The following is a 22,756-nucleotide window of genomic DNA, read 5'->3' as shown; positions in this document are numbered from 1 at the left end:
TGAGTGTTTTATCCACTCTGTTTTCCAAGATGTAACCTTGTCCAAAGAAACAATGGAGACAGTAGTATGGCTTTTTCAGATGTACAATATGCTTGGTTTGGTAGCAGGATTAAGAGGGTGAAAGGAATAAAATATTCGGCTAGACTCCAGAGAGAACCACTTATTAATTACATTTATTAAGCAAAAAACCCTAAGGTCAAAGAGATGGAAATCATTAGACCTAAATGTTAATTAATTTTAGATGTATCTTCCCCACTCTGGACAAAAAGAGTATGTTCAGGACATGCAAATCCACGGGTGGTATTTCTTACATTTCACATTTGAAGGGGAGTATTCAAGGCATCTCTAAGTCAAGAAGTCCAGGTATCTGAACTCATTCCCCTCTGCTGATGAATCAGTTTTGACATGTGAGCTTTAGACATGTTACTATTCATCTCCCCTGGGCTCCCAGGCAGAAATCTCAGTGTCCTGGGTGGAGTCATCACCCCCATGCTCACACTTAACCAACCCTTGAACTCCGCCTACTCTCCTACAGGTACATCCTTGGACTCCAGACTCTTCTCTGTCTAAGCTAACCTAGGAACTCCATTACTCCACCTTTTTAAACAATTGAAGCTAACCTAGGAAATCCATTACTCCATCTTTTTCAACAATTCTCTCTTGTTTTTAAAAGAGCACCATCTTTTTAAAATTTCCATCCTCTTTACAAACTTTCACTCTCCTTTCCACAATATACCTAGCCCTTCAAGCTATGGAAAGCCATTCTAGCTTTAACACCTGCTGATCCACAACAGTAACCCCTTATAGCACTACCCAATAGAGATTTTTACAATGGGAGTTCACATAAATGTTCTCTCTCTGCACTGTTCAACACAGGAGTGCGGTAGTTTGGGTGTTTGTTCCTGTAGATCTCATGTGGAAAGTTGATTCCAAAATTGGAGGTGGGGGCCTAATGGGAGATGTTTGGCCATGGGGATGGAGCATAAATAGATAAATGGAGGGGGTGGGGCAATTGAGTTCTTGCTCTGTTAGCTTCCTCAAAAGCTGGTGGTAAAAAAGCCTGGCACCGTCCCTGCTCTCTCTGGCTTTTTCTCTCACCATGCAATTCTGCATATACTGGGTCCCCTTCATGCCATGCCATGAATAGAAGCATTCTGAGGCCCTCTCCACATGCAAATGCTGGTGCCATGCTTCTTGTACAGGCTGCAGAACCATGAGCCAAATAAACCTCTTTCTTGTGTGTGTAAATTACCGGCCTCAGGCATTCCTTTATAGTAATGCAAAATGAACTAACACAAGGGAACAGTAGTCTTGCATGACTGTGGAAGCACTTCAGTGTGGCTAGTGTGACTGAAGAAGCAAATTTTAAATGTTATTTGGTTGTAGCTAATTTAAATTTATTTTAAAATAGCCACCCTGGCAAGTAGCTACTTGGCTCAGTTCTCTCGTCTCCTCCTTTCTGCTGCCTTCCCCTCCATCTCCCTCCCACACTGGCTCCAGCGTCACCCTCCTCCCCAAGGATGCCCTTTGCTCCTAGCTTGCCCCAGAGACTTGCCCCATGTGGTCGCCTTGGCCTCATGGCTGTCTGCAAGAACTAACCATATTGGATCAGAACCACAGGGGAAGAAAATCCAGTACAGAGAACTAGGGCGTAGATGGGATATTTGACAGTAAAGGGAAAGACATACCCCAGACCTGAAGCAGCTTGCACAATGCTGTGAGATGCCATTACCTTCCTTCTGTGAGGGTTTATCTACATATGAAGCTGACTACATATACATAAATACACATACTCACGGGCAGAATATCAATTTAGTTCCTTTTTGTTGTTGCTGTTTTTATTTCTTTTTTTAAATGATCATAATACCATTTTGAAAACCTAATATGCCCAACTTTTATTCCAGAAGCTCAGGGCTGAATAGCAACTTCAAATCCAGATAGTCAGCTTCTGCTAGGGGAATTAGGGTTTATGTTTGGTATAATAAACAATCCCAAGATAAATATATTTCTTTCCCTTTTTTTTTTTTTTTTTGTATTCCAGGATGGTGGTGCATCCTCTTTCCAATACAGAAGCACAAGAGTCTGGCTCTATTTAGTTTGTCTGATTGCTTTGAAAAGGGGGTCAGTTTGGCTCTGAAAAAACTATGGTCCTCTATTCATTAAAGTGTCGATAATACTCAGTCCAGGCATATCGACAGAGGATTAGCTTGGGCTGAGTCTGTGTACAAGACCAATGCCTTTTTTAACCCAGCTTGTTTCCAGATCAATACACCCATCAGCATTCGAAAATTAGCCCAAGATGAGATTCCAATACTTGAGGTGGTGTGTCACGCGAAGAGAGCGCCTAGCCAAGTCACAGATGTAAACACCTAGCCAGGGATTAGACATTTTCCATTAGCCTGGATGTGAGTGAAGACTGATGTAGACTCCATCCTCTCACCCCTCCCATCATCTCACCCCCACAAACACCCAGCCGTCTCTCTTGGAGCCCATATAAGATCGCCTGGCTCTAATTCTAGCCATTTGCTTCAATAAGCATTTATTAAATGTTCACTTTGTATCAGGCATTCTTCCAGGTGTTCAGGGCAGGGGTGTGGGGGTGTGTGTGAGTGGAGGTGGCTGAACAAAGAACATGACAAAAACATGATCCAGTTTTCAAGGAGACATTAGCACTTTTCACAATTCCTTCCATTTTCCAGTTCCATAAGGCCCTGCTTCCTAGAGCAAACGTCTCTAATAGTTCTTAGTTCCCAGTCTCTCATTGTCAATGCTAGGATTCTTTTCTCAACACTAAGTGTGCAGGGATTGGGGCAGGACAGGAGGGGGGCTGAGCAAGAGCTTCCAAAACACCACCTGGTAGAGTATGCAGATGGTGGCACTGGGGCATTCACCAGCCCTCCCCACAGAGTGGAGATTCTCAAGCATTTTTGGCCTCCCTATCCACAATAAAAAACCTATTTTACATTAAAAAATGTACACAAACTGAAACAAAAATCTCACATGGCAATACCTACTCCACTCTTTGTAATACACTCTGATACCTTCTATGCAATTCTATTTTCTTTAAAATTGCTGTTTGCATGCATCAGTTCAAAAAGTATTCATTTAAAGAATCACTTTTTAAACAGCCATTGTATTTTCCTTTGGGGAAGAAAGAGAAAGCAAAATATAATAAAAACTTGGCATGACCAGATGTGGGCCACAGCATGAGGGATTCCCATGTGCCCTGGCATACGCTCTGCCCAGAGCCAGGGCCAACATCACCTTGTTCTCATGTGTCCTCCTCTCAGTCCTGCTCACCCTGCCTCACTCAACAGTGCTGATCACGACCCAAGTTCCGCCTTCCCCTACTGTCAAACAGTGGGCCTCCCCTTCCTTCTTCCAGCTCACTTCAGTTCTTCTTTCTCAAGCTGCCTTCCTTCCTATTCTGTCTCTAACCAATCATCCCATAGCTCTTTACCCTTTCTTGAACACACTGACAAGGGGACTGGTGGAAGGAGCCCCTAGGAGAGGAGTTTGTCATCCTGGAGCTACACATCCCTGGTTGAAAGGGCCTCGGGGTCAGCCTGGGAAAGGGCTCCAGCACTGGATCTGGCATGCCACTGCTCAGGGACTATACTGCTGACATCACAAAATAAGATATTTGGCCCACTGTAAAAGATGCTCCAAAAATTTAAAAATTACAAGAGTCCTAAAAAAGAAGAAAAGAAAAGAAAGCTCCACAGCTAATACTGAAATAGCACTTGTATGTGCCAGGCCCTCTTCTATGTGTTTTCTATGTCAGTACGTGTACAATTCAATCTTCACGTTGACCCCCTTCACAGAAAGAGAACCCTGAGACACGGTAATAACTTGATTGAAGTCTCACAGCCAGAAAGTGGCCAAGTGTGATGCCAGCTCTTGCTCACTAACTGGGAATCCTTCAACCGGGTTAAGTGTTGTCTGAATGCCCCAGGACTGGCTCTGCCTTGTGGGAAGAGGTGAGCACCATTCCCAGGGTCTGAGAGAGCAGAACCAACACACATATTCTCTGTCTCTCTCTCTCTCTCACTCACACACACATATACACACACACACACAAACACACACACACAAACATACATGGCCTCATGAGCTAGGAGCCAGGGGAGGAGAGGAAGGCCAGGAGAGTTGGGATGGAATCAAAACAGGGAGAATCAGACACCAGTATTACATGGGAGAAATGGCATCCAAAACCCCTTGCTGGGAGAGGAGAGGAGGTGCAAGTGAGCTGGAAACAAGCAGGTGCTTGTGAAGGATGAAGCAGAGGGCAGTGCCCAGTGCATCCTGGTTGGCTCTGCTTTCTTTCAAGGCTGGAGGGGGGCATGGCATACATGTACTTCCAAAAGTACATTAAAATTCTTGTTGTAAACATAACACAATCTTGGAATTGGATGAAATCTAAAAAAAACAAAACAACAAAACAAAACAAAAAACCAAAAAAACTAACTAAAACTTAGGGGAGAAAAAAGCCAAGAAGAGCAATAATTAAAAGATAAATTCCTGAGAAAATATATTATTGGAACAAAAATGAAAAAAACAATTCCTAGTTCCACTCAATGAAAACGACTGGAAAATTTAGCTTCTAACTGCAAAATGACAACCAGAAATGTGCCTTGTACCCTAGATGCGTAGAACAAGGATAACTCATCTCTGCTGAGGATCAGAGAAAAAACCTTTACCAGAAGGCTTTCCAGGCTGGCCAGCCAGATCTCCCCGCCAAGCCCCGCCCACCTACCTTGCACAATGAGGTGGACCCTAGAGGTCTTTGGGTGGTTGTCTGTCTGCACCGAGCAGGTGTAAGGGCCCTCGTCATACACATCCACGTTCTGGATCTCGATGCTGTACTGCGTTTGGGTGTTGCTCAGGAGGACCACGCGAGGATCCAGGCACCACTTGTCATTCCCAGCATAGAGGATGGTGCTGCGGTTTAGCCAGGCCACCCGGGTGACCCGGTTGTCAATAGTGCACCTGAAGGGAAGACCAGACAGGTAAGTCAAGGGACTGAGAGATGACAGCAGCCATCAGAGGGAGGTCCTCATGGCAAGGCTAGAATATCTTGTCTTTCTCCATTCCCCCAACGTATACATTTCCTTTGATTTGTCAGGGGTGGACTTTTCTGGAACACAGCAAAGGCCTTATGGGATTACAGCCTCAGAATGTTGCTCAGAGCTTCTCAAACCACTTGAGCACAGAACCACTTCAAATACGATCTCAGTTATAACCTAGAGGTAACTTGCATGCCCAGGATGGCTGGATACTTCGAATACTACCAGTTCTCCCATTGCTCAAGGATTTGGGTGATGATAATCCTTGAGCAAAGGGAGAACTGTGAAGGATTCTCTGTCTTCACATTTATGTCTAGGTGTTTAGAGTGCACTAAGTCATTCAATACTTATAATAACCCTATGAAGAATCTTTTATTGGAAAAAGCCTAGAAGAGCAGAGAAACTAAACTAAACTAGTTCTCCAAGTCACACAATAATTACGTGTTAGATCAGAGACCCAGCTTTTAACTACTAAACATCATTCCTCTCATCTCAGAATAGCAAATTCCCACAGAAGGCTTTTGCAGTCAAAACTAAATAGAGACCACCACTATTGCTATTCATCTTCATTATACCCAGGGGTAGAAATGTTCGGTTACCGCTAGACTAAAGCCACTTTCCAAAATCTCAAAACTGTCTGCACATATAAAAATAGATTTTCTTTCTTTTATTTTTGCATCTGGAGTCCTTGAATTGTGGAAGCTCCCTTCTCTTTTCTACACTTTAAATTTCCCAGCAACTCTTGCCAAGTCCTCATCATGTCTTTCTGTCTATATTCATTTCCCTCTCTTACTACAGCAAGTCTGTTCCATGGCCTTGGGCTAAATTTACAAACACAGTGTCCTGATCCTGACTATAATGCTGGAAATAACAATGCAGCAGAGGATGTATAATGATGCCTCAAATGTATACATTATTTTGCAGGGTACAAAGCACTTTTACAGCTCAATGTCTCCTTTGATTTTTTGCAACAAATTTGTGAGGTTGACACTCTTACCCATTCTCTACTTTAAAGATCAGGACACTAGGGTTCTGAATAGCCTGATGACTTGTCCAAGGAATGAGAGCTAAAAGTATAGAAGTCAGACCTCTCAGTCAAGTCTTCTAATTCCTGGTCCTATGTGAGACTCATAATGTGCAAAGGTGAATTTTTCATTGAGGATGGGTGATGGCTTCTATTGGATTCTCAAAATGGTTTGTGACAATAAAAATTCTAACAAGTGCTATTGCACACACCTGCTTCTTCAGGAGACCCCCTGTCCCCATGAGACATCCTGTACTGTGCATCCTTTCTGCTTTGCTTATGTAAATGTCTCAACATTATGGAAGGATCACTTAGGTGCAGATGGATAGTTTGCTGAGAGCTCTTGTGGGAAATACTGCCCAAAAAGAAACACCTTGGCACAGGTGTTCAACAAGTTTTTTGCAGCTTATTGCATTTTCTGGCAATGCGGATGAGATGTGGGCTCTCTCTGGCACCATTCTGATACAGCATGGAAATGAGTGAAGGCCTAGCTTGGAGAAGGTCTGGGGACTAACTTTCAAAGTGCACATGGACTACTTACACTAGAATCACAGGAGAGGTTTATTACAGATTCTTAGTCTCACCCCCATTCTACTGATTCAGAATATTTGGGAATTTATAACAACATCTCAATTGGGTCACACACACACTAATGTTTCAAAACCACTAATATGGAGCAGTGTGTCTAGGACAACTTATATCATTTGTGGGGCCCAGTGCAAAATAAGAACACAGAGTATTTTGCTCAAGCATGAATAAGGATTTCAAGGTGGTGAGAACACAGCCTTAAACCAAGCACAGATTTCCATGGAAATAAACAAAGTTGTGATGCCAGCTCCACATGTTTCTCAAGCTTTACTGTGCACGTCAACCCCCTGGGGATTTTGCAGAAGTGCAGATGCTGATTCAGTAGGTCTGAGGTAGGGCCTGGGATTCTGCATTTTTAGCAAGCTCCCAGATGATGCCAATGCTGATGGCCCCTGGTCATTCCTTGGGTCACGTCTAGAAGTTCATATCTAGACATGAGTTTTGTGCACATGAGGGTTTGAGAAGCACTGAGCTAGCACCACACTACACAAAAGTGTGGCTGGCAAACCAGCAACATCAGCAGCACTTGGGTGGGAGCTTGTCAGAAATGCAGAATCTCAGGCCTCCTCTCAGAGATAACAAATTTGATTCTGCATTTTAATAAGATGTCCAGGTAACTTGAATGCACATGAAGTTTGAACCGGTCAAGGGTATGCTCCAAGCCTTTCTTGTGGTTTTGATGACAATATCCAGAATGGACTCTGAGGGTGAGCAAGAAGGAGAAAACTGCAGTCGATAGAGGGTGCACCTGACATTGTACCTTCTGTACCTTCCCTTATGCTCCTTGTAGACCCCATGACTGTCATCTGGTACTGCCTTGTCTGAAACACGAATTTGGAACTACATAGGATTGAAATCTCTCAAGAACAAAAACACACTTTGCAGCTTGCTTTGCTAGTAATGTATCTAGGATAGCTTATATTAATAACTTGAAGGGTGGCCACTGCTCTGACCTTCACTTGGGTCCAAGCAGGGAACTGGATGAATTCACATTCATGGTCAAGGTTAATTGACTATATGAGCCCACCATATGCACTATTTTATCATCTCACAAACTTGGTTGGGTTCACTTATTGCCAATTTACAGACAAAATTAGCTGAGGCTAAAAAACATTAGCCATATTGACTGAAACCATGCTGATATTAAACTGTAGAAGCAGGATTCATGCCAGTTTTTGTTTTGTTTTGTTTTCCAAATTTAGCGTTCTTACAGGGCCTCCCAAAAGAACATCTAAATCAATTCTTCTCAAATTCACTGTGCATCAGAATCGCCTGAAAGACCCAATAAAAAAGAGATCCCTGGGACCTTACTCCGTGGGTTTCTGATTCAGTAGGCCCAGGCAGGGCCTGGGAGGCTGCATTTCTGACAGAACTCCAAATGCTGCTGATGCTGGTCTGGAGAGCTCGCTGAGAACCTCTAACTTAGACGCGTGTTTCCTGGCAAAAATGAGAGTTGCAGAGTGAATAGGCACTAGGAAAGGACTATGGTATGAAACAGTTTTCTGATACGTTACAGGAGAGAACTTCCCTGTAACCCATATGTTCTGGGAAACCAGAAGCAGAGTCCTTTATTTTCTTCCCCAGCAGCTGAAATCTGACAAGTACCAGGTGAGTGGCCACAGTGCAGGAAATGCTGACTGACAAACACTAAACTGCTTGAATAATTATTTTTGATGCCTACAACGAGGGCATCTCACAACCTCCCCATGAATACGAGAGGACTGTCCTGGGCTTCCTTATGAGAATCTAATTATTGAAAATTGAAAGAAATGGAAGCCGTCCCCCAGCACCGCACCGCACTACAGGGCCAGAGAGGTTCATCTGCAGATGCACTACCACTCAGAACGCAGCCAATTTCCAGCATGGTTCTGCGGCTCCTGTGATATACTACACTGAGAAGTTGGCACAGTGCCAGCTGCGGTTCTGAACACATCCAAGGTCATGTTTAGATGTCCAAACTGTCACTGCTGGGTATCAGTCTTGCTGAATCCCCACGGAACGAACGCCGGCTTCTGCAGAGATGGATCACAAAGGTACCTCGGCGGCCAACTCTGTCACCCCCGCACGCCTGCCCCCATCTATCTGTCTCATTTATCCAGTCTCCTCAACAATGTAGAGGACACATTGCTCCTAGGTTAAAAAAAGAAAAGTGAAAACGAGCATAACTGCTCCCCCAGCCACAGAGAAGGCTCTGGAGGTGGGACATTCAGACGATGAGTTCTCTCTTTTCAGAGACAGCCCTTGACATAGTCCTTCTACAAAACTGCTCCTGAAACGTGGTACGGTATCTCACCTCTCTCAGGATGGTGGGTAACTTTGGTGATTAAGTCAGAGTGAGTAAGGTTTCAAACTCCACTGTCCCTGATTCATCCAGGTGGGCTGAACTGGAGATGGTCGCTCATCAGATATTGAGGAATAGTCACAAGTTAATGCAACATAGGCCAACAAGAGGTGGGAGATGGACAATCAAAAGGGCCGGATGTTCTCAGACCAGACCTGCAAAGCCTCTCCCCTTTCGTCCACAACCTACAGATATACCGCCCTCCCACTGCTGGCATCCTCTCTGCCCATCCTGCCACATATATGAAGAATAAAGGAACAAGCTTTGTACCCTTGAGGATTCTGGACAGGGCCCTGCAATTCCAGCTCCCTTCTGTCCTCCAGCTTCAATGTTGCCCTCCAGTTGCCCCGCACTGCAGCCCTCTGGCAGTGGCCATTAGCCTTCTGTGCCTCTGTGAATGGTTTTCCCATCAGCATCCCTCCTGCGGCCCTCCCCTCCTGTGTGTGCCCCTGTGGACAGCCCACGGCCTAGCAGACTCAGCATCCTGGAAGAATCCCGACAAAAAGAAATAAAGCCTGGAAAAGGCATTTGTTTTCCATTTCAGTACTGAGCCACAGTCCCCTTCTTAGTCTGTGTGTGTCTGTCTGCAACATGTTCCTCTTCTGGATAAGTGTCTTCTTTTAGAGAATAGGCCTGTACTATTTGAGCAGGGATTATTGAGGGTGCCCCACCTGTGTCAATATTCAGGGTGTATTTGGCCAAGACGACCCAACTACATGTGCACATGCTCACTCATGCATGGGAGCTCCGAGTACGGTAGAGAAAGAACACTGCCATACCTGCAATTTTCTGCAGCTGCACCTACTGTTCCAATGCTCTAAAAATGCAACCCTCTGTGTCCTGAATATCTTTCTGGTGAATAGTTGTTTTATTACATATGCTGCATTTATACATAGAGGAAAAGCAAAATAAATGATTAAGCAAGCCCAAGATGTGCACTGCAGAAATAGAAGCATAAAAGTATGGACTCAGGTCCTGAAGCTACTTTTGGATTTAGGATGAGAAAAGAGAAAGAGAGAGAGAGGGGTGGGGGGGAGGAGAGAAAGAGAGAGAGAGAGGGGTGGGGGGGAGGGGAGAAAGAGAGAGAGAGGGGTGGGGGGGAGGGGAGAAAGAGAGAGAGGGGTGGGGGGAGGGGAGAGAGAGAGGGGTGGGGGGAGGGGAAAGAGAGAGAGGGGTGGGGGGAGGGGAGAAAGAGAGGGGTGGGGGGAGGGGAAAGAGAGAGAGGGGTGGGGGGAGGGGAGAAAGAGAGAGAGGGGTGGGGGGGAGGGGAGAAAGAGAGAGAGGGGTGGGGGGAGGGGAGAGAGAGAGGGGTGGGGGGAGGGGAAAGAGAGAGAGGGGTGGGGGGAGGGGAGAGAGAGAGGGGTGGGGGGAGGGGAGAGAGAGAGAGGGGTGGGGGGAGGGGAGAAAGAGAGAGAGGGGTGGGGGGGAGGGGAGAAAGAGAGAGAGGGGTGGGGGGAGGGGAGAAAGAGAGGGGTGGGGGGAGGGGAGAGAGAGAGAGGGGTGGGGGGAGGGGAGAAAGAGAGAGAGAGGGGTGGGGGGGAGGGGAGAAAGAGAGAGGAGGGGTGGGGGGAGGGGAGAAAGAGAGAGGAGGGGTGGGGGGGAGGGGAGAAAGACAGAGAGGGGTGGGGGGGAGGGGAGAAAGAGAGAGAGAGGGGTGGGGAGAGAAAGAGAGAAAGAGGGGTGGGGGGAGGGGAGAAAGAGAGAGAGGGGGTGGGGGGGAGGGGAGAAAGAGAGAGGGAGAGGGGTGGGGGGGAAGGGAGAAAGAGAGAGAGGGAGGTGAGGAGAGAGAGAGGGGTGGGGGGAGGGGAGAGAGAGAGGGGTGTGGGGGAGGGGAGAGAGAGAGTGGTTGGGAGAGACAGAGAGAGAGAGAGAGAGAGAGAGAACCTGGGAATTGGAAGAAAAAAAAGAAGCGAGAGTGTCTGCTTGGGACCTTCTAAAGATGGGCAAAGAGAGTGTTGAAATAAGGAGACAGATTATTGAAAAAAGAGAGAAAAATCCAGTCTTGGCCTTTCTTAAACACACCTGCCTGAAGATCTGAAGGCAATAATGGATCCAGACAGTGTGCGGTCCAACCCTTCCTTCTATCAAATGGTCCTTTAACTGCGTCTGAAAGGCAGCACATCTCAAGCAATGCTTGAAACTACAGCAAAATAAGTGCTTCCGCCCTTCGCAGCACCTGGTCACAATTGCCTCTTATCACACAGAAACGCTCCAGCTGCCCCTAAGTTTGGTTCCTCTGAGCATTCGGCTTGTGCCCCGCCCCTCCCCTCCAGCATAATAGGGGAACATCACGACGCAAATGGCTCAGAAATACCCACACACGCTGCCATGGTGTTGGCATGTACTTCTTCCAAATCTGCTCTTGTGAGAAAGTGTTCTCTGGGGGAAACTAACAAAACAGGATACTTCACCACGAAGACGCTGAGCATTCAGATATCAGCTGCACCTTCCTCCTTTATCGTAAGAGAAAGCTTCACAGCTGAGGCCGCTAATGTTGACCCTACTGGATTTCTTTTAGACTCTAAACTTGTGTGGAAGTTTACAAAATTGATTTGGGTCATAGAGAGACAAAAATACTAGACTTAGATTCACATTGCACACTGTTCTCACATCTCCCAACTATTACCATTTTTGCATTACATAAGAAAACGGAGGTATGCCATGGAATCTTTCCTAGCTATGAAAGTAAGAGGGCTAATCATACCTAGGTAGAAGCAGACAGCACACTTATGATACAGGTGAAAGGATTAGGGGGAGGAAAAAGGAGACAAACAAAACCAAAAGCAGCAGCACACACACTGCACTGTGAGTCCCACGCTGCTAGGAGGTAGTTGTAGTCAGAGAGAGGCTCCGGGAGAACGAAGAGAACAGGGTCTGAAGTCTGCCACAGGGAATGTCCCAGCTCTGTTCCTGATGCCTCTCAGGCCTCAGAGAGGTTATCTCACGCCACTGGGTTTCATTTAAATCACCTGCAGTAGAAACAACCTCCCTTCTTGCATGGGGTTAATGAGAAGATTAAATAGAAACATGCCTGTAAATACATTCTTTTGTTTATTGTAAAAATTCAACAAACAAACCTACTGTACAGTCTATAACGTGTACTGCTTTCTCATCTTAGGGATGTCACATTGCTGACGTGACTGATTTTAAGTTCTTGAAAAGCAAGGATCATGTCTTATTTTCACTTGTGTCTCTACAGAACATCGTGTAGAGTACAAAGTAAGCACACAATAAATATCTGTCCACTGATTAATTATTTGATTAAAATCTCCCATCTTTCACAAACTCCCGAGAGATAAAAGACCACGAGGCCTGCATCCAATAAAGGCCCAGTTTGTGAGTATAATTACTCTGCATGTCCCCACCAACCTGCACTCACAAATACAAATGCACACATCTCCCACAACACCTGGTCACCATGTGTGAGAATCGTGCAGGGAGGAAGTCCCCCTCCACTTCTGTAATGTCTTAGGGATAAATCAAGAAGCCTTTGCTCTGTGGACCTCCAGAAAATTCTCCATAAGCACACCTACCATCTGTCCTTCCTGTCACTGTCAAATACAGTAGCATTCTCTCAAAACAAACTCTGTTGAGTTTGGTGGGCCATGACTTTTCCGAAATGAATGGCACAACACTTTGATTTGTATCCACAACAAAAGCCCAACATTCATTTAAATGCTGAAGCAAGAATGGGCTTGCTCAATAGGTCATATCTTATTTGTAAGTCACAGCTCCCACAAGCCATTTTTTTGATTCAATAACTCTGTTACACACATGTAGTCAAGAACTCTAAATTCTAAACTCTAGCAAAAGGTAACCTGGGCAATGTGGGACATCTTTATCATCTCGCAGAGCCACAAACGGTGGAGCCTTTTTCCCCTAGGTGACCAAAGCTAGGTAACCTGGACGTTTTTCTTTCCTTTTCTTTCCCTAGCATGTTCAAAATAGCCCAAACACAGACGAGGGTCTCTGGAATCCTGTCATGGAGACCAACCTTTCATAAAGGAAAGAGTCCAGAAGTGCCGAAAGTTCAGTGGGAATTCACGCTGGACTCCATCTGCCATTGGAGCTTGGACTTCAGTGAGTGATCCCTACAAAGCTCCACCTCACTTTCTGTGATGATTAATTCTCTGTGTTAATTTGACTGAACTATGGGATGCCAGACAGCTGGTAGCACGTTATTTCTGGGTGTGTCTGAGGTGTTTCCAGAAGAGATGATCAGCAGACTGCGTAAATAAGACCCACCCTCCCCAATGTGGGAGGGCACCGTCTAATCCACTAAGGGTCTGCACAGAATGAAAGAGTGGAGGAAGGGCACTTCACTCTTCCAGCTTGAGCTGGGACATTCCTCTCCTGACCTTGGGCATCAGCTCCCTTGTCTCAGGCCTACACTGAGGCTCCCTTGTCTCAGGCCCACCCTAGGACTTCGAACATGACATTCGTTAGGTGCACCGGACCACTTTTCACTGTTTCCTGTACATTCTGTTCACATTGGGAATTCTGTGACTTCCTGCTTTATTTGGAATGCCCTTCCTTATTGTTTGTTAGACAAATTCCTATGCCACACCAAGGTCAAGTTTAAATATTAATTCATATACTGGCAAGCTTTTCTCTGCAAAATTTTGCTATTCCCCCATGAGTGTTTTCCAGACATACTTTATCTTGGTGTGTACTGGAAGCAGGACGTCCATGCTTTATCTTTTTGTCATATGTGGAGCTCTGGGAAGGCAGGAAGTAGACACAATTTTTTTCCCTACTCCAAGAACCCTCACACATGACTCGTGGTTGCTTTCAGGGCAATTTGGATCTTGGTAGGTGTTGAGGCGGCTGCCAAGGTTGGAAAGAGCTTGGTAAACAGCAAGGAAGAGTAAGGTACAGCATGTCCAGCAGGAGGAGGAGCATGAGCAAAGCACAAAGGAGCTGGGGAAAATACTGGCGAGTTTGAGGAAGGATGGAAATGGGGAGCTTATGGAATAGAAGGCATGGGTAGAAGAGAAAAGTTAGCAGGGACAAAGCCAGCAAGGTAGCCTGCTGCTCTCTGTGTGTCCGCATATCCACCACCCAGTGCAGGCTGACCAGCATGGATCACGTGGACAGGCTCTCTGCCCTCTGGCCTCCTGTTGTTCTGCCACTGGGAAGCAGTGGCAGGAGTCAGGGTTGGGGAGGAAGCAAGGTCCATCCACCAGCTGTCTATATCCCTCCATCAAAGATCACTGCCCCTGGCTAGTGACCCTCTCCACACAGCCCTGTCTGGTGGCAGCCATGATCTCTTCCCCTTATACCTTCAGGCCTAAAAGTGTTAACAGTGCCTTCCTGTTCGTGGCCCCAGGGTCCTGACTGTCCCTTACAGTTTTCCTAGACCTTGGCTGCACCTTTGTAAATATCCACTTTATTAAACTCTGCTCAAATTACCCAGTTTGAGGATGCCATCTTTTCCCTGTAGGATCCCTGACTATTACAGGTAGCTTGTGCAATACGCCCTCGTGAAAGAGTCTGCACTTTATCCTGAAGACAAAGAGCAGGCAGGGAACCAAAATGAAGAACTCTGCAAAGGCCAGCTCAAAGAATCACTGATGGTAATAAATGGTAGCACACTTGAGCTTGTCTCTTTCTTCTCCAGGGGACAGCCCTCTTTGGCAGGGAAGGAGCTGGGAAGAAGACACAGGAGCCCATGAAACAAATCCATCTGCAGGCTCTCCTCCATCTTTGCTTTGTCTCCAGTCCTGCCCTCACTGGCCAGTGTGTGTCACCCCACACTATGGGACACACTGGATGAAGAAATGGGGCTTCATTCAGTCCCTGGACAAGTTAGGCCAGCCTGGCAGTTGTCCAAATCAGACACTTTTTTTTTGCAATTACACTGATTAAACCAGGATGTATTCAGGCAAACTGGGAAGAACAGTATAGATTAGCCACATGGAGTCACACTAGAAAAGGGGCTAGAATTACCTTGCTCCTCCCATGTCCAAGGCCTGGTGCGACTATGAAGGATGCGCTGGCCTCTGGGGAAGCCAACATGTGTGTCACTCCTGGCTTCATCTCTGGGGCTAGTTCCACCTCCAATTCTTTGTCAAGACAAACTTTAACCATCAAACCCCAGAACCCGACCTGGATCCTGCCTCTAGCACACTCCTATCACCTTAAAGCACCATCCATACTTAGGACTTGAACATGACTTGAAGGGGAAAAGAAAATATCACAGCTTGGGAAACCAAAATCATACCCCAGACCACACGCAGCTGCCATTTCCTTTCCAGTTAGTGTGTGTGAAGCCTGGCACCCATGTGTGCGAACTGGGCAGCAGGCAGACTGCCTGTGCACCTGATCTTTGCCCCAGGGACCATGTACACATATGATGTACATGTGTGGTCATGTGTGGTGGGAGGGAGTGGCTGGAAAGAAGGAATCTTGTTCACAACCAAAGAAGAGAGAGTCTCTGCTGCATCCAAACCCCACAGTTCACCGGAAGAAAGATCAAATACAGCTAGAACTCCAGAGGGACAAAGGGGACATCTGGGTTCGAGGTGGGCCTTGTCTGTTCCCTCACTAGGTGACCTTGGCCACACATCCTCTCACCTTTCGTGGTAACACAGTGCCCACATGACTGCCCGGGGCCTAGGTGAGAGTGAGGCACAGTAGGTGAGTGGACTGGCATCCTTCAAGGAGAGAGGCTGCTGGCTTCTGAGCTCCGTTTCTACCATCTACAGAGGTGAGACACGGTTGGGACAGGACAGCAGGACCAATGTGCAGATGCACACTGCAGGGGCTGGAGGCTCATCCTCTGTCCCTGTCCTGTAGAACCCACAGAAGCCTCTCCTCTCACTAGTGGCCTGTGAGGAGGCTGAGAGGAAGGGGTCCCCAGGGTCTGGAAAGACAACACTCACTAAAACAAGAAAATGTGAGTAATTAAGTGCAGAAAAGGTAACTGGATCTTTCCAGATAGTTTACCTAGGTGACGTGGCACCTTGGGGAACAGGATGCATCCTCCAGAAAGAGGAAAGCTCCCAGTGGGAGGACACTACCTCTGCTGGGGCCTGTTGTCATTCCAGAGCCCTCCCTCACCTCGATGGGGGTCTCATCATTTGCATAACCACTGCACTGTCTCTCTCTCCCTGTGCAGGGCAAAGCAGGAAGTCAGCCTTCAGCCCAGGCCCCTCGGCCCCTTCCATCATTTCTGTGTGCTCCCTGGGTTCTGGGTGCTTCTGCTTCTGACAGCCCAGCCTGAGACTCTGTTTGCACCCCCATCTCACAGACAGCCCCAAGTGCCTGGGGTTTGCGTCCCCCAGGGTGGCCCCTAGCAGTAGCCTGTGTGGCCTGTGTGGGAGTTATAAAAGGGCCTGGTCACCCTGGTGGCTCTCTGCCTAAACTCGAGCCTCCACTTGGCTTCTTGCCCTGTCCTGCCTGGCTTCCCTCACACCTTCTGCCTTTTCTCGTAGGCCCACTTCCCTAATAAGTCATGACCACACAAATCTGTATCCCAGAATCTGCCTCTAGAGAACTGGAACAAAGGCAATCTTATGTGTAAATCTCACAAATACTTTGAGATCAGAAGGAACTCTTCCGGAGAGGGAGTGTGAGATATTTGGGAGGCTGCAAGGAAAGGAGGTGCTAGAAAGATGGAGGGTGGCCTGTAGTCAGGCACTGGGAGCAGGGAACCTCTCAGGTGAGCCCTGCCTCTGGGAGAGAGGACACGGGGCAAGGTAGAGCCTGCAGCCAGAAGCCGGGAGTGGGGGCCCTTCTGGCCCTGGCCTAAGAGAGCCTGGAGGGCCAAGAACATTTCTGTCTCCTGGGACACTGGCATAGGGGTGAGGGGACACCATCCAGCCAGGCTTAGGTACTAATGAGGGACATTCTGGGTGAGGGGAGGATTTGGGGAGTTCAGTGGCTGGTGGGAGCATGTGGACAGGAAACTAATAAAGAATATAATAATAAAAATACAACCACTATGGAAAACAGTGTGGAGATTCCTTAAAGGACTATAAGTAGATCTACCCACTACTAGGTATCTACACGGAGGAAAAGAAGTCATTATATAATACGAAAAAGATACTTGCACACACATGTTTACAGCAGCACAATTTGTAATTGCAAAAATATGGAACCAGCCCAAATGCTTGTCAATCAATGAATAAAGAAAATGTGATATATGAATATATATACACCATGGAATACTACTCAGCCATAAAAAGGAACAAAGTAATGGCATTTGCAGCAACTTGGATGGAATTGGAGACTATTACTCTAAGTGAAGTAACTCGGGAATGAAAACCAAACGTCGTATGTTCTTGAACTCATATATAGGAGCTAAGCTATGAGGACTCAAAGGCATAAGAATGCTACATTGGATTTTGGGGCCTCAGAGAAAAAGGTCAGGGGTGGCAAGGGATAAAAGACAACAGCTTGGGTACACTGTACACTGCTCGAGTGAAGGGTGCACCAAAATCTCAGAAATTACCACTGAATAACTTATTCACGTAACCAAATGCCACCTGTTCCCCACTAACCTACTGAAATAAAAAAAAAAAATTAAAAGCCAACCAACCAAACAAAAGATCAGCTGAATAAATAGAAGAGAGGTGAGAAGGTGTTCTCTCTAGGAAGAAAAAGGTATCTAAAGATATGGGTATGGGGCAGGCACAGTGGCTCACGCGTGTAATCCCAGCATTTTGAGAGGCTAAGGTGGGAGGATGGCTGGAGTCTAGGAGTTCAAGACCAGCCAGGGCAACATGGTGAGACCCTGTTTACAAAAAAAGAAAAAAAAAATAGCTGGGCATGGTGGCATGTGCCTATAGTCCCATCTACAGAGTGAGACTGTTTAAAATTAATTAATTAATTAAACAAACAAAGAATAAAGATTTGGGTGTGGCTCTGGGACAGATGTTTAAAGGTTTGGTCTGACGAGAGCAGAGAGAGAACACTGAGGAAGAAAGACTAGAGTCGGCTGCAGCTGCCCTCAAATGCCAGGCTGTGAAGTACGCTCCCATCAGCAGCAAAGCGAATAAGCAGAGCTGAATGCAGGAGAAAAAATCATATTTGGAAGCAATAAAGAAGCAAGCCAGGGTGAAGAAATAATGGGGGCAGGGAAGTCCATCACCGCCAGAAACAGAAGCATGGAAACGTCCTCTTCCTGGGAGTTGCCTTTCCCAAATATGTTAGGCCTCGTTCTCACCATCAGACATCAAAACAGACATGCTCTTAAGGTGCTGGAATCCACCTAAACAGGGCAGGCAGGGAGGGCTGTGTGTCAGGGGTCTTTGTGGCCCATTCCTTAGGTCCCCTGGGTAACCTTTCAACTCACAGCCATCCCCCGACCTGTGCTTCTAACTTACCCTTAAACTTCCTTTCAGGTAGTTATCTCCAAAGACGTGGATGAACTGAAGTGCATTAGAATAGGATTATATGCCCATTTATTTGCCAAATGTTCATTGAGCACCTGCTATGTACCATGTATTGTGTTAAGCTCTTGAGGAATTCAATGCAGAGGCAAACAAGACAGACTCATGCAGACAGGCAGAGAAAGACAGGATTATAATGCAGAAGTGTGCTGTTTCTCACGATAGGAAATTATGGGGGTTGTGCAGAAAGAAAGTAGATGTGTGTGGAGGAACCCGGCCTTGTCTAATGGGTCAGGGAAGGGCTTGTGGAAGGGATGTTTCCGCTGAGAACTTTACAAATGAGTATAAATATGGTGCTGGGAGAGACATGGGAGATAATTTATCGATAAGGAGCCTACAGAGGTGAACTCTGTGCAGCTCTTTCTTTCATAAGCCTAAGGCTATTTAGCTCCTGACTTCAAGAAAGATTTTGGATGACAGTGGGCATCTCCTGATTCTTTGACCCAAAATTAGTAATAGTCTTTTCTGGGATGAGTGGATTGTAAGATTTTGCAATGAACATTTTGAAAGCTTGACAATGCACTGGGTGTTACTCAGATTTTAACAAGATTTCTGCCATCTGGAAGCTGCCATGCATTCGTATATTTTATCTGCGATCACCTCAGCTTGCTTGTTCATATTTGAGAGAGGCAGCAACCATGCCTAGTAGCTTGATTTCCATGGAGTCCAGTGGGGTGCTTCTCTCTTTATCCATTGTGTTGTGACAAGCCTGAGTCCCTAGTCTCTGTGACTCAGTTTTCATATATGTCAATGGGGAAAAATGGTCTCTACCCCACCCTGTTCTTGTGGTAATCAGGTCAATGTAAGTACTGAGGGGAAGAGTATCAGGGACTCCGCAGGAGCACAGAGGTGTTAATGTTTACAAACCTTCTGAGTGCGGATGCCATTGTCCCCTTCCTTCCCTATTATTTTCCAAGTAACCAAATACATGGCTACATCACTATGTTCAACATTACACATTTATTTATTGAGCTTATATGCCTGTGAAGATGCAGTGTTCACTCTTCAGAACAAAACATATTCCTTACTCTATAGTTTAGGAGCTTATGATACAAAGAAGATAGCAGCTACTTAATGAAATAAAGCAGGGAACCTGCACAGGCAATTGAATGACAAACACCGGATGGATACAGAAACAGACCCAATTTTAACTCTCAAATACAATGACCTAGTCTGAACCAAACAAAGGAAGCCTTTAGGGGAGGGCTGTTTTCCTTCCCCTGCTGGAGTTCCCACCCTGGTAGAAGGAGCAGGCAGGATCCTGACGGGGTTGGGGGTGCAGATGGGGGCGGGGCAGTGGTCGCACAGGTATAAAATGTCAGGCAGAGGAATGTGTCCTCAGGCACTTGAGCTGCATCAGCTGTTCACTCCAAAGTAATTTACTTCAACCAACACTGGACAAATAATTATCTAAGTCCTTCACAGAAACTCTTGGTGCCTTTGATGATGTTCTCTATTAACTGGTCTCTGTAGGAAGGGACTCTAGCCGGGCTGTAGAAGAGCTAGTTATTTCCCTGCATGCATTCTCCCTAATTTTGAACCTCCAACCACAAGCTCAAATCATTTCCTAAACTTAAATGGACCATCTTCTGAACACCAGGCAGTGGGGGCAGGAGCCTCTTCCACCTGGTCTTTCGGTCCCACACGCAACCCTCTTCAGTCCAGTCACTCTTTTTGCCGCAGGGACCTTTCTAACAAATCCGTTTGAGAATTACTTGTTCAAGAGCCTTCAGTGGTTCCCACTGGCTTCAGGATGAAGCTCAAAGAGTTCAGAAGAACATGCCAGGACCTTGAGGTCTGGGATCCTGCACCTTCCTTAGTGTGGCATGCTCTCCCGTGCCCCAACCCATTTCCCACGCTGTCCCTGTGTCTACAGCACCCCTCCCTACTTGCTCGCCCACACACCTGACCCAACAAGGCCGTGCTTTCATAGGGTTCCATCATAACCCTTGCCAGCCCATATGGCAATTCTGAAGGCAGGGCCTGTGTATTTTCTTTATCTTTCTTTCCTTAATCCTCTCACAACCTATTGTGCCTTCCATGGTACCTAGTTCATTATCACAGGCAGTCAGTAAATATCAGTTGCTTGAATTGAAGGCACACTGTAGCAGGCATCTGTCCTAAACCAGGTGTCTCTGAGACAATAGCTGGCCTCACACTGAGCCCCAACACTGGCACCTCGCCAACTGTTCTCCATGGTTACTCACACCGGGCTGCCAGAAGCCTAACACGCCTGCATCTATAGCACATGTGAGCTATGCCACTAGAAGTCACAAAGCAACATTTTGTGCTCCACAAAAGCTTGCAAAATGAGAACGGAGAATGCAGCAGACATTTCATGACAATGTTTTTGTTAATTAACCAGAAAAAGAATAGCTCAAACTTTCCTTGCACATGACAGCATGCAAAGCCCTTTCTCATATAATTCATATCTCACAGCATCATCATAAGAAAGTTGGAGGCAGAGACACATCTCAAATCCCAGATCTGAGGCTATGAAATGTGTGATTGTGGGCAAGTCACTTCATCACCCTGGGCCTCGGTCTCCTTTTCTGTACAGGACAATGTTAATGTCTATGAGGCCTCAGCCGTGCAGTTCTCACCGTGAGAAAGCTCCCATCTCGCTCTGTAGGGGTCCATGAAGAGCCTGCTGGAGGCTTAGGTCTGCTGCCGGCAACTCCATCAAACTTCCCTACTCTCTGAGGGGCAGGGCTGTTTGAAACCCTTAGCTGTTCCACATTTGCCAAGGTGAATGGAGAGAGGAAAGGTCCAGGAGATTAGACTAGAAAGGGGTGTAGCACTGTGAAGGCAGGGATGCCAATTACTAAAATACAATACATGCAAACATGCCTTCACTTCCTATGCAAATTCTTGAGAGAAAGAAGGGTGTAAGTGCAAAGGAGCAGGCTGTATTTCACCTCAGCAGAACGCAGAAGAATCAGATAGTATTAATTAGAACTTAAACACATGAAGTAAAATTAGCAACATGATTGCTCCTCTCATTGTAATTATCACGGGAATTAAAAAACACAAGGAAGAGAATGGAAAATGTGGTACCTTCCTTTTTTTTCCACTTGAGAGCCACATTCCATACCTCTTGATCTTGTGACTTTCTCTGACTGGTGTGGTATCTCCTTGCATCTCCCTAACAACGCTGAACCATCTCCCACTTCCGAGGCTTCGCTTTCTTTCCCTCATGCTGCCACTCAACTGATTTCTAGATGCGAGTGGTTTCATCTGTCAAGATGATTTCCTATTACTGGTCACCTCTGGGAATATCAGACTAGGTTCCCTTCTCGTTCTGAGAATATTTACTGTGAAAACAAATCTCCTGCTCCCAAAGTCCTAACAGACTCTGGAACTGGATTCTTCTAATTAAGAATCGGATACATTTACATTTCAGCTTCATCTAAACCTGTTAAGAATGTTCAATGATCGGCAGAACATCCAGAGAGAAAGAGGAAGGCTGTACAGTCATTGGCAGGAGTTGAGGTTGTTCTCAATAAAAAGCCTGACCAAAACTGCACAAGAAAACTCAAGAAAATGGAGGTAGATGAAGATGAAAAAGGAGAACAGAAGTGAGGAAATAGTGGGAGAAGACAGATAGACATTTTTGGCAAAGCTTAGAATGTTGAGGCTGTATCCATTTGGCACCTCCTGTACTGTATGCTCTTCTTGGTCTTTCTAATACAGTCCTAGGAGCCCCATTTTGAAATGACTGGTGTTGGAGGACAGATATTCTGTGTGTGCACTGAGGAAAAATAACGATAAAAATCAGTTTTTATTTCCTAAGAAGTCTTTCGTTCCATGACTTTGAGGTAGAGCCCACAGGAAGCTGTAGATTAACCAAAGCTGACCTTACTTCTAGGTAGGCATGAAAAACCCACCTGAGGTCTGTCTTTAGGAATTCTGTCTTAAAATACATTTCTCCCGTCTTCAAAGCCAGAATGGGAACGCAGGGTCTAAGCTACTGGGTCAAGTTACCTAGAGTACTGATACATCGGCTCACTGGGGACAGCAACACCTCAACTCAGGGCTCCTGGGATCTGTTTGCTTCCCTTTGTTACCTTACTGAGGATAGTGCCAGAGACTCTGAATCAATATATGTGTGAGATGCAGGAAAACTATCCCCTAAGTTGGTTCTAAACCATCACTTAGAGATTCAATAGTAACAACACGTACACAGCTGTATGCACTATTCAACATTGCTCTTCCAGAAATGCAAACGGTTTTGGATACCAAGTCCCTGTACAGCCACCTCCAAATTCCTTTTCTAGAATATATGACCAATAGACCCCACCCCATCCACCCTACCAACACACACACACACACATCTTTTGCA

At 46.2% G+C, this 22,756-nt stretch overlaps 1 protein-coding gene and 1 long non-coding RNA gene across 15 annotated transcripts in view; one reads left to right on the top strand and one right to left on the bottom strand.

The window, feature by feature from the left end:
- NTM (neurotrimin) overlaps positions 1–22,756 on the bottom strand; it is a 971,166-nt gene that overhangs the window by 186,906 nt on the left and 761,504 nt on the right. For all 14 annotated transcript variants that reach the window (XM_063635678.1, XM_055273801.2, XM_055273798.2 and 11 more), the window contains one exon: positions 4,757–4,989. In XM_063635678.1, coding sequence (XP_063491748.1) covers positions 4,757–4,989 — 233 coding nt within the window. The remainder of the gene's footprint in view (positions 1–4,756; positions 4,990–22,756) is intronic.
- On the top strand, positions 10,859–14,974 carry LOC129479878 (uncharacterized). Its single transcript, XR_008656820.2, has 3 exons — positions 10,859–11,479; positions 12,954–13,099; positions 13,815–14,974. It is a non-coding gene; the product is annotated as an uncharacterized lncRNA (long non-coding RNA).

The sequence above is a fragment of the Symphalangus syndactylus genome, chromosome 3 (genome assembly GCF_028878055.3).
Source record: "Symphalangus syndactylus isolate Jambi chromosome 3, NHGRI_mSymSyn1-v2.1_pri, whole genome shotgun sequence".
Lineage (NCBI taxonomy): Eukaryota > Metazoa > Chordata > Mammalia > Primates > Hylobatidae > Symphalangus > Symphalangus syndactylus.
The sequence above is the reverse complement of the archived record's forward strand: the minus strand, read 5'-3'. Positions and strand labels throughout refer to the sequence as shown.